Here is an 11050-nt window from a genome sequence, read left to right on the forward strand (position 1 = left end):
GTATCTATTCAGTGAACAGTAGCTGTTCCTTCATATGTATAATAAAAAGATTAACTGTAAGACTTAAAATAAGTGTCAGCAATCAAACTAAATGCCTTCTTTACTATTAAATTACCTGCTTCCTTAGCCAGGTCAGGATAATCAACGCTATTCTCACTAGGCTTTGTGAACTGACAAGAAAAAAAGAAAAAAAAAAAACAAAAACACAAACAAACAAGAACAAACCACAGTGAGATTTAATACATCTTTTGCTCAATTTGGTATATTTAAAAGCTTTCTATTTAACTTAGAAACAGGTTTGCAAACAATCACTTTCAAATAACGCAAACAATTTAACTTAATTGACCCAAAAGTGCATGCACAAAATCTGCACAATTCCCAAGTGCTACTACCAAGCCTTGTGATGGCTAAAACCAGAAAATAGTGCAATTTTATGGAAGCTGAGGACCATTTTTGCTCAGTCTTAAAGAAGATCCATTAGTTGCACAGAGATGGACAATAACCCTGTCCAAAGCCTGTGGGTGGGACCGAGAATAACTGCCATCTTCACTGATTCATTATAATACATGACATGATCTTCACTAAGACTTTGATAAATACTTCCCTTCCACTTTATTTTGTTATACTCCTATTTGTAACAAGAAAACGCATGTTCTTTATACAGAACTTAATTCTACATAAGCCTCCCTTTCCCAAGCCTTATTCCACTTTGTTACAAACCATATCGTATCTTACCCCTCACCATTGGTGGTATTTCTATTTTATCTGTAGTATGACTCATTAGAATCTACCAATAAATACATGTGCTTTGCATTTTTACATCATTAACAAGAAGTGTCACTGCTAAAAAAAAAAAAAAATCCTCAGACTAACTACTTACAGTTTTACAAATTATTTGATGACCACTGTTAGTATATAGAAGTTAATTTGCTACCTCCTTATGCTTACCTCCCCAACTCCAGTCTTTCGCAACACTTAGCTGTACTTTCTGTAGTGCCTCCTTTCCTTAATTTAGACAGAGAACCTTCATACTGAAGGCCACAAGAAAAGTCAGTCAGTGAATTGATCATTGTAAAAGCCTGTAAGAGCGATTGACATTACTTGGGCTAACAAAGAGGAAAAAAGAGTATTGACAATTTCTCAAATGACACTAAACTGGTAACCGAGATGATCAGCTTTGGAAAACGAAAGGCATGGTCTGTGGAACCGACAGTTCCACACGCAGGAAACACGGGCTGTTGTTTTGAGAAGGTATGCCAGTTTTTAGCAGACATTACACCATTAAGATTAAAAAAAGAGAAGGGATACAATCCTAAAAGACTTCATAATAAAACGCTTAAGACGCAATATGGGGTCTGACAAGTTTTAGTGGTCTGTTCCTTCCTCGAGCACATCACAAATGAGTTTAAGGTGAGGTCCAATCACTTCCAAAACCACATTCTGTGATCCAGTCCAATAAACACAATTAACAGAACAGAGTCTTTTACCTTTTATTTCCTCCCCTATCGCATCACATGCTGGAGAAATACCCATACAGCAACAACAACAAAAAAAAGTTATTTAAAAGGGGGAGGGGGGGGGGGGGTGTGTCTGACTACTCTGGCAAATATCAAAGTCGCCTTAAGTTTCATCCACCCAGATAAAAAAAGGTTCCTTTAGCTTTTGTTCCCCTTTGACAAGGTGCCACGCTGGGTGAGCTCCGTGCTGGCAAGTGAGCGACCAGGTACAGAAACGCATCGTGGGGGCACCTGCGGGGCAGCTGCCCCGCAGCCCCCAGTCCTCCCTCAGCCACCAGCAACCCGGCCCCTCACAGCCAGGGGAGCCGAGGCTGCAGCAACACGGGGACGCTCTACCTCTGTTGTATCGACCCGCCCAAGGGAGCTCCAAAACGTTTAACTCGGCCGGCGGAGCCGCCCCCCACACACACAAACCAAACGAAGGTGAACTTTGCGCGGAGGGCGGCGGAGCCGCTGTCGCCCCGGCCTGACCCGCAGGCCCAGGCTGGCGCCGCCGCCTCCCCTCTCCGCAAAGGCGCTCCTGAGGCCGCGACCGTATTTCGCGAGGGGCCCTGCCCCAGCTGGGAAGGCAGCGCACGGCCGCCGCAGCGCCGCCGGCCCCCCGCGGCCCCCCTCGGCCGCCGGCGGGGCCGCCCGAAGCGGGGACGCCTCAGAGGCCAGACCCGCCCGGGCCGACCCCCCCGAAGTTTCGCTCTGCCCTCCCGCACGGCCTCAGCGCGCCGGCGGTGCCGGGGAAGGCGCAGGCCAGCGGGCGCGGAGCTGGGCCGGCGCGGCGGGCAGCCCCCTACCTTGGTCATACCGACGCCCACCACGAACACCCGGCGCTGCATGACGGCGGCGGCCCCTGCGCACCCCCTCCTGCCGCTTCCCTCCGGCCGAGGCGCCGCCGACAGCCCTCACGCCGCAGCGGAGCGAAGGGGCGGGCGGAGCGCCCGGGAGGTGGGGGCCCGCCACCGCCTCCCCTCCCGCCCCTCCTCCTTAAAGGCGCAGCGCCCCGCCGGCCCGGCCCCTGGCCGCCCGTTCCCGGAGGCAGCGGAGCCCGGGGAGCGGCGCCATGATGCGGCTGGGGCGGGCGGGGCGCGAGCTGCTGCGCGGGGGTCGCGGCGGGGCCCCCTGGGCCGCCCCGCGGCGGGGCGCGGAGGTGCTGGTGGGCGCGGCCGGCGGGGAGAGCAGCGGTGAGTGGGGCGGGCCCCGCCTGCGGGCCGGGGGGCGCGGGGGCGGCGGGGGCCGGGGTTGGGCCGCGGGGGGCCGGGGTGAGGCCCCGGCGGTCGTCGGACGCCGGTTCCGAGGGGCCCGTGGAGCTGCTGTGGTGCCAGAGCCGGTTTTCTGGTGCTGCGAGCAGGGGCCGCGTTGATCGGCTTGGTGTTACCAGTCCCTGGGAAGAACGCGGCCGCGCCCGACCTGCCGCGAGTGGGACCGTGCGTGCGCCCAGCCCCGCCGTGGGCCTCTGCCCTGCCGGGCCCTGCCGTCCCTCAGGCAGGCCCTGGAAGCACCCGAGCTGTCCCGGCCGCGCTGCCCCGACGTCTGCTCCCGGGGCCGCCGGGCCCTCCCGTGCTCCCATCGCCTGGTAGCCCGAAAGGCGACCGGCTGCCCTGCGGAGTCCATAGCAGGCAGGTTGCGTAGGGTCTCTTTGCTTTTAAGTTATGCCTTGATACTTCTCTCAAGAACACAGCTGCCGAATAAATAGCCAGATACCTTTTTTTTTGTTTGTTTTAGAAAGTTCTGTATGCAGGAGATCTCAATACAAGAAATTCTGGTTTGCGTACCTTAGGTTTTTCTGAGATCAGTAATGTGCAGTGCTAAAGGCAGGGTACGACCAGAGCATGTCTGTGCGTATCTATGCTTGCGAGTCACTAAGCAATTTGAGTTTTGGTTCAGATTGCCAATGGAATTACTTTCTGGTAAGAGTAACTATTGCAAGAGCTTATAAACAGTTCGTGGTAGTTTTTCTCGTTACATATACGTGAATGTAGTTACCCAAACTGTGAATTTCCATTCTTTGCTGGTGCCCGCTGTTAGCTGTGTCGGTTCCTACGTGACGCATCTCTTGGTTACTAACTGGCCACTGGCACAGGCAGAGGAATACAGACAGAGGTCTTCTAGCAGGGCAGCGGGACCTGGCGTGACAGACGCAAGGTGCATCTGCGCACCCACAGCAGCAGCAACAGCACCTTACGATGTTAAGACCTGGGAAGGGAGCAGAAGTCCAGCCAAGGAAACAGGAGATGTTTTTTCTCTCCAAAGCATACAGAAACCATTGGATAATAATTTACAAAACACAAGTGCAAGGGAGAAGTAGGTAGATGTTGTGGTCTTATTTTTCTGCTTGGACTTAGCAACTTTGAGTGAAGTCCTTTCCACTGATGGGCTTATTAACTTTAAATTGAATGGAGCTGCAATTTCGGAACGGTTCTGGAACATGAACCGAAGTGACCAGTTTGTGCTATTCTCATGCAAACAGCAATCCCAAGAGGATGGTTTTCTTCATTAAGGAATATACTTGAACACAGTAAGACTGTACAATAAAAACTGAATTAAGTAACATTCGAAACAGAAACCTAAGATGCATCATTTCAGTTTGGTTTTGGTTTTTTTTCCATTCCTGCAGTGATGCTAAGACATATACTCTTGGATGCCACATTCATTTTTTAAAAGTCTGCTTATTTATATTATTCACAGTGCTACTGAATTTTACAGTTGACCTGCATAACTGGGTTTTGTAGACGTGATCTACCACCTCCACTTTTAAAATAACTGATTGTTTTAGAATATACTTTATATGCATTTTCAGGACAGAGAAGATGCAGCACACGCAGATAATGTTCCCAGTTGAATTACTGTGTCAGAGAATTAAATGAAGTATAACTGAAATTGTCTCTTATTACTAAGGTATTGCTGAAATCATAATGAACCGACCCCACGCAAGAAATTCATTGGGAAAAGTATTTGTAAATGAAGTGAGTATGGGCCTGGCCTGTGAACGTGTTTGGAATCATGATCAATAACTAAATGCAATAAGAATAGTTGTGGGAGATCTGAAACAAAAACTTAATCTCTTGCTGAAGGTCAGTACGAGACTGCATTGGGGCAAGGCAGGTTAGCCTGAAGAAAAAGAGATCGTGATATGTCTGTACTGCAGTAACTTCAGATGCGGACTGGACAGAGATATTGGAGGAGTTACTTAAATTAGCTAACTCCGATGCAAGTTAATGTCCTCACTCGTGTAATTACAACATTACACACTCATTGTCAGACCTTAGCAGATGATCTGTTCATCTGCTAAGGTCTAGGGAAGTCTGGCTCATGCCTGGACAGGAAGGGAAGTTTAGGGTACAGCAGAGGTTCATCTCTGAATGGAAGAAAAAAAGAGATGGGGAAATGTGTCATTCTGAGGCTGTCATGGAAGGATCCTGCTGGCTCCAAATATATCATTTCTAGGAAATTCCTGGCACCTGCAGGGAAAAAAAGAAAGAAACTTTTATCATAGATTAGGAGCTTGCTGTAATTTAGGTATATACATCCATATGCTTAAAGTTTTTCGTCTCTCGTTTGTACTCCCTCCCTCATAGCTGTTCACTGCTCTGGAACAACTCCGCTTTGATGAGAAGGTTCGCGTGGTGGTGTTCAAGAGTGAGGTGAAAGGTGTATTTTGTGCTGGTAAGTAACAAAGGCTCTGCAAACTATTTTTGAAAAATGTGATGGCTCTTAGGGCTGTGTGCTGATCAGATTGTGCAGAAAAGCAGTCAGAAATGCCTGCTAAAAGAAAAACGGGCTGGCTTTGGTGTAGCACATAACAAACACATTGCTATCTCTCTTGCCTGTCTGCCTCTCGGCTTCAGTGATGAAGACGTGTGTGATGGAGTGAGCCGCACAGGCTGCGTGGTGCTACTATTTGTTTTCCATTTATAACCATCTTCAAGCACAGGTGCCTCTGGTGTCGGAGTCCTTGGTTTCCAGTTTTATAGATTATCATCCTTACATAGTGATTAGTGCTCCTCTGTGAAATCTGTTCAGAGGGCACAGAGGAGCACCCTAGCCACTGCTCCAGCCCAAATGTCCTCACTCCAGCTTCTGCTGACCTTACTTCACCAGAAGGCTGTATTTCAAGACGTCTGAAGTGGTCTGTCCTCTGGGATGGACAGGCGGGGACACAGTTCAGATGTCTGTTCCCTGTTCCTGGATTCTAACCTTTTTCTCCTCTATTTAGGTGCAGACTTAAAGGAGCGTGCCAAGATGGATGATGCAGAAGTTGGACACTTTGTTAAAAGGCTGAGAAATCTCATGGATGAAATAGGTAAATTATGATCTCGGTTGGGAAATTTGTCCTAGACTGCCTGTACTGAGACATTTAGAAATGCTGCAGGAGGGGAAGGATGCTAGCCCCAGCAGGTTAGCTGTTTAGGAGTAGCTTCCCAAATTGCTCTAGCTTATGCTTGAAACAAAGATCTGATTAGAATTAAATACCAACCATCCTGCTGCCACTCCAAGGACAAGATGCATTTCAGTACTGCCTTTTGCATGATGAAGAGCAGCACACACAGAGGCATATAATAAGTACCTGCTATAACAAAGCATTCTATATACAGTTCTAGGTAATCCTTGGGAGACAGCGCTAGACAAAATGAGCCATGTTGGTTGTCCCACTTTTAATACACACTCTGAAGCATTCATGATATGGTGATGACCTAAGAACATGGATTTTGATCTCAGAATGGATTTGTTGAATGTCAGGAGTTTTGTAGCTACAACTCCCTCCCCCTCCCCCCCCCCTTTTTTTTTCCCCAAAAGGAATACGGACTTCTGCAATTGGTTTTCTTCCCCTATTTATGAATTGTCTGCTCTCACTAGAGAGGAATACCAAAGTGAAATCTGACTAAAATACCAATATCAGAATTGCAGTAATGAAAAAACCAAACAACGATGTAGAGAGAATGACCCTGTCTCACAAACCACAGAAGCAGTCGGGGGGGTGGGGTGGCATGGGGGGGGCTTGTCCAGGTAGTTACAGCACAGAATTAGCACACGTCTGAAGTCTGCTTCCAGCTCCCCGAGTATTTAAAAAGGTATCTGATCAAGCAGCGAATCTCCAGGTACCTCACGTTCCTCAACTATGAGGTGACAACAATGCTTACCAAGTTCAGGAGCCTTGGCTAATGAAAGCTAATCCTTGTAACAGTGACTAGGGATGGTGTCTTTGACTGTTTAACTGCAATAGCTGGGTAGTCACATCATAAATTTGCAAGGAGACAATTCATCCTGTTTTGTATTTGCATGTTTCTTTGCATGTAAGAAGAACGTTTTGCATTCTTCTTACAGAGGAGGGAGAAGCGCGAAAAGACACAGTTTCTACTATTTAGAGACAGACAGAAAGTTTGTGGCAGAAGAAAATGAATTCTTGAACAATTTTGAATTGGAGAACTACTAAAAGCTTTAGAATTCAAGCATTGAAATTCCAGAAGTGAGTGGAACAGAACTTATGGAACAAAACCGTATAATTTGTATTGTCTACTCTAGCTGCCCTGCCTGTACCCACGATTGCTGCAATAGATGGCTACGCATTGGGTGGTGGACTAGAACTGGCGTTAGCTTGTGACCTTCGAGTAGCAGGTTTGTGTGTTGCTTAATGTAGGATTCTTCTTGTAATCAGTGACTATATTTTAAAGAGAACTTAGCTGACTGTTAATCGAATCCAGTAGGCTAAGAGAGGAACTTACGCAGTTCAGGAAATGAGTAGGCATTTGTCCAGAAATTGTCACATTTCGTTACTATTGGGAAAGCAGTTTCCCTGCTTAAAAAGTGAAACGTATTTTTAGACAAGATTAGGGTTCTTTCAGAAGACTATTTATTGGTAGAATTAAATAGTTATTATCGTGTAATATTGGATTAGCACTCTGGCTAGATCTAATCTTCCCTACTTAGATCAGCTTGGAGTGGAAGCCTTCCTCCTTCTGTTTCCATTCTTCCATCCACTACATTTCATCTAGGATGGACCCAAGGTTCATTTTTCTAGATAAAATTGCGACATTAGGGGTAAGCAGCCATACACCCCCCTCATCTGACTTAAGATGGACATTGATTAAGCACTGTAATATTCAGACTTTATAGCTACCTGGAGAAACAAGAGTTCCAGTTCAGTATTGACAGTTTGTAGTTTTATTAATCAGTTCAGCATGGAAAATTTGTAGTTATACTGATCAGAAAGTAACTAAACCCTATATTTATTTTTTTAATAGCTTCATCAGCTAAAATGGGCCTTATTGAGACCACAAGAGGGCTTCTTCCTGGAGCAGGTAACCTTCGTTAAATCTTCAGTCTCTTAGTTTCTCAGCTGTATAGTAAATACTTTGCTATTAGAGCACTTGAAGTGTCTTAAAGGTAAATTAGAAGTAGCATCTTACAGTGACCGGTATGAATCCAGAGTTCTGTTCCAAGCCCTGTCTCAGACTTGCTATGAATTTAGGAAAGTCCCTTTACACCTTTTTCTGTTTATCAAAATCCTCAGAAGGATGCTGATGCCTTTCAGATGCCTTGCAAAATGTTGACATATTCAGCCAGTAGTTATTAAAGAAACACACGATCCCTTTATTTTTCAAACCTCCTTCTTATATAAGGAGACAAAATATAATTGGTTTTTTGGGCATTTCAGAAATGGAAAATGGTGTTTTTGCTGTTGTCATAAGGTGGAACACAGCGCCTGCCTAGATGTGTTGGAATAGGTCTTGCAAAGGAACTCATTTTCACCGGCAGACAGATTGATGGACAACAAGCCGCCTCAATGGGATTAGTAAATCACACAGTGCCACAGAACAAGGAGGGAGATGCAGCTTACCAGAGGGCGTTAACTTTGGCTAAAGAAATCCTTCCTCAGGTAAGTGTATTATTCATGTAGTCAATGTAAAGAAGGCATTTCTGCTTCCCTTATGTGAGAGCAAACAAACAATTGAAATTCCTTTCTAAGAAATGTTAAGTCTCTTAACTCTGCCCTTTTTTGTAATGCAGTTTCTGTAGGAACAAGTGTTAACGTCCAGCTGCTTAACCCATAGAACAGTTTTACCTCCCAGCTGCAGTTATGCAGACCTGCAGGACACACTGAAACCGTGCACCGTGTATATCTGTTAACTGTAGATAACGCCAAATTGGTTTTTTAAAATACTTATTAACTTACTGCAAATTTCTATAGACTAAAAGGTCATTTGGAGGTAGGATAATGATATAACAACTACACTATTATGAACTGGTGTGGCTTTAATTATTTTTAAATGTTTGTTGTGGTTTGTTTTTGTGTTTTTTTAAATAAAGGCACCATTTGCTGTGAAAATGGGAAAACTGGCAATAAACAGAGGAATGGAGGTAATTTTTTTTTTTTAAATACTGAGGTAACTGAAGCAGACAGGCAGCTCTTACAAATTGCTACAGTAAAAATATTTAGAACAGATGAGTTATAATCCTTGTTCAGACAAGGCATTTAAAACCATTTCAGGGGGTTTGAAGATTTTCTTTAAAGACAAAATTAATGCGGCAGGATATTTTTTCTGCAGATGCTAGTTACTGATTTGAGGGCTATACTTCAGACAACTCTCACTCCTTCCCTCTCGTCCCCAGGTTGACATTGCGTCAGGGATGGCTATTGAGGGGATGTGTTATGCCCAGGTAGGTTACCTTCAGAATATATTCCTGAAAGGGACAACTGTACATTTTCTAAAGCCAGGTACTCGCAGCATCCTCTTGTATTTTCCTCTCTATAAGGGAACTCTAACAGCTACATCTAAAGCTTTGAGAACATACTTGAGTGCAGTTCCAGGTATCTGTTTCAGAATGTTAATTGTTGTCATGCATAGCTGCCTCTCTCAGCCTGCCCAAGACCAAAGTCCTTCCTTAAATACCCTTCTGTCTAAAGTAACTGTACATTCTTAGTTTCAACAATATGTTCATTATAGGATAATCTTTACGAATGGTTTTAGTTTTAACAAATCAAAAAACAGATTCCTCCCGTAGTCGTTCTGACAAGTTTCAAGAGCACGCACCTTTCTCAGCTAACAGAATGATGTAATCGCTCTGCCTCTGAGTGTATTTTAAGATGGTAAAGTATTAAATTTATGGAAAACTGTCTTCCTATATAGTTCTCTGGTCTGTGGTCTTTGTCTCAGATGCTTTGCTTGTGATTTCCACTACAACCCAGTCTCTTTATTTTCCTAACTGCAAAACGTGGAAGGTGGAATTTGTGTATCATTGAAAGAAAAGCAATCTTAGTCTTGGACCGCTACTGCCAAATTAGTCAGTACTTAAAAACACATCAGACTTGTCAATGAAAAACATACCTTTTTTTTTTTTTTTTTTTTTTTAAATGTAGAATATTCCTACAAGAGACCGTCAGGAAGGGATGGCTGCCTTCAGGGAGAAACGACCACCTCAGTTTATCGGCAAATAATGCTTCCTAGCTTCCCCTTGATTTTTTGAAGGTAAAGGACAACTGAGGAGGACCTACTGATTTCTTGGGATTATTTTTATGACTGCATTCTATGTACTTAGCTCCTTGCCTTGGACTGCATTTCTGAGTGCTCCACTGGATCATTTTGCTGTAAGAATTCCCAAATAAAGATTTAACTTTGTACAGCTGATCTTTTTAAAGTGCATACATCTTAAGTCAGTGGTTATGGCTCTCAAACAGATGTCAAGTAAGGAGTATGGAGAAGCTTTGACTCACCATAAGCAAATTTAAAAAAAAAAAAAAAAGGCAGAAAACATGCTGTATCTAAACATTGATAGGAAAAAAAAAAAAATCACTCTGAAAAGAAAGTCAACTTACAAAGAAAACCTTCCTAAGCTTGCTTCCTGTTAGCAGTGCTCTTCCAATTAATCAGACAGAACCAGCAGTATTGACACAGAGCAATGGTGTTTCACCCCAGACATCTCAAGCGTGTCACCTCTCTCCCGTCACCTATTTTCCTCTGTTGCCTGACTGGAAGTTGAAGTTGTTTTCTCCCTCTGCTTAGAGGTTCTCCAGCACTGAGATGTGCCACACAATTTAGCTCTATGGCTTCTTACTTCCCTAGACTGGGGTTTTCAAGCAAAAGTGAATTAGTATAGTTAGAGAAATGTATTTTTAGTAAATACTTTATAGATTATCAAAATATACTTACAAAATGTGGCTTACCGCATTGGAACTGGGCATCACTTCATGCTAGGATAGTCTTGAAGCACACCACAATTTCACTTGTACCAAAAGTTAACCGAACAGTTCTGTGGGTAAGGTAGCCCTACCAGATTTATACATGTACAAGTTTCCTATGTAAAGATCTGCAAAGATAAAGCAGTCACGATCTTCAGCCTTCACAAAAAAGATGGCAAATGCCACAGGTGAAATATAAGAGTTTAAAAGTTGCTTCCAGAATTATTCTACCCTGGCAGGAACTCCTGAAGCTGCTCAGGAATGTGAAGAGATCTTTCTGTAACTGGCACATGCAAGTAAATTTAGTAGATTTATACCTTGTAGGCATTTATACTTTTCAGCTTAAAAGAATTCTGCTCACTGT

At 44.4% G+C, this 11050-nt stretch overlaps 2 protein-coding genes across 5 annotated transcripts in view; one reads left to right on the plus strand and one right to left on the minus strand.

Annotated features, from left to right (window-relative positions):
- Positions 1 to 2486, minus strand: part of SCP2 (sterol carrier protein 2) — a 32761-nt gene extending 30275 nt beyond the window's left edge. For all 3 annotated transcript variants that reach the window (XR_014228253.1, XM_082312688.1, XM_082312687.1), the window contains exons 1-2: positions 2306 to 2486; positions 116 to 170 (exon numbers count right to left, since the gene is read on the minus strand). Coding sequence is in view for 2 of the 3 variants with exons in the window: in XM_082312688.1 (XP_082168814.1) it covers positions 116 to 170; positions 2306 to 2347 (97 nt within the window). In the remaining variant the exon portion in view is untranslated. The remainder of the gene's footprint in view (positions 1 to 115; positions 171 to 2305) is intronic.
- Positions 2487 to 2495: 9 nt separating this feature from the next.
- On the plus strand, positions 2496 to 10133 carry ECHDC2 (enoyl-CoA hydratase domain containing 2). 2 transcript variants are annotated; one of them, XM_082312690.1, is made up of 10 exons: positions 2539 to 2692; positions 4407 to 4474; positions 5087 to 5174; positions 5725 to 5811; positions 7032 to 7124; positions 7751 to 7807; positions 8198 to 8385; positions 8817 to 8867; positions 9120 to 9167; positions 9868 to 10133. In XM_082312690.1, exons 1-10 carry the CDS (start codon positions 2572 to 2574, stop codon positions 9943 to 9945), a joined length of 879 nt encoding a protein of 292 aa, XP_082168816.1. In that variant the 5' UTR covers positions 2539 to 2571; the 3' UTR covers positions 9946 to 10133. The 2 variants fall into 2 exon arrangements, with proteins under 2 accessions (XP_082168817.1, XP_082168816.1); XM_082312691.1 differs by lacking the exon at positions 7032 to 7124 and having other exon boundaries at positions 2496 to 2692.
- The last annotated feature ends 917 nt before the right edge of the window (positions 10134 to 11050 follow it).

The sequence above is a fragment of the Platalea leucorodia genome, assembly GCF_965183815.1.
Source record: "Platalea leucorodia genome assembly, chromosome: 5".
Classification (NCBI taxonomy): domain Eukaryota; kingdom Metazoa; phylum Chordata; class Aves; order Pelecaniformes; family Threskiornithidae; genus Platalea; species Platalea leucorodia.

Excerpts from the sequence above, each read along its gene's own strand:
- ECHDC2 (XM_082312690.1), top strand. The coding sequence starts at position 2,572 with ATGATGCGGCTGGGGCGGGCGGGGCGCGAGCTGCTGCGCGGGGGTCGC. Across the intron at positions 5,812-7,031 it reads AAATCTCATGGATGAAATAG|CTGCCCTGCCTGTACCCACG; the intron begins GTAAATTATGAT and ends TGTCTACTCTAG. Across the intron at positions 8,386-8,816 it reads CTAAAGAAATCCTTCCTCAG|GCACCATTTGCTGTGAAAAT; the intron begins GTAAGTGTATTA and ends TTTTAAATAAAG.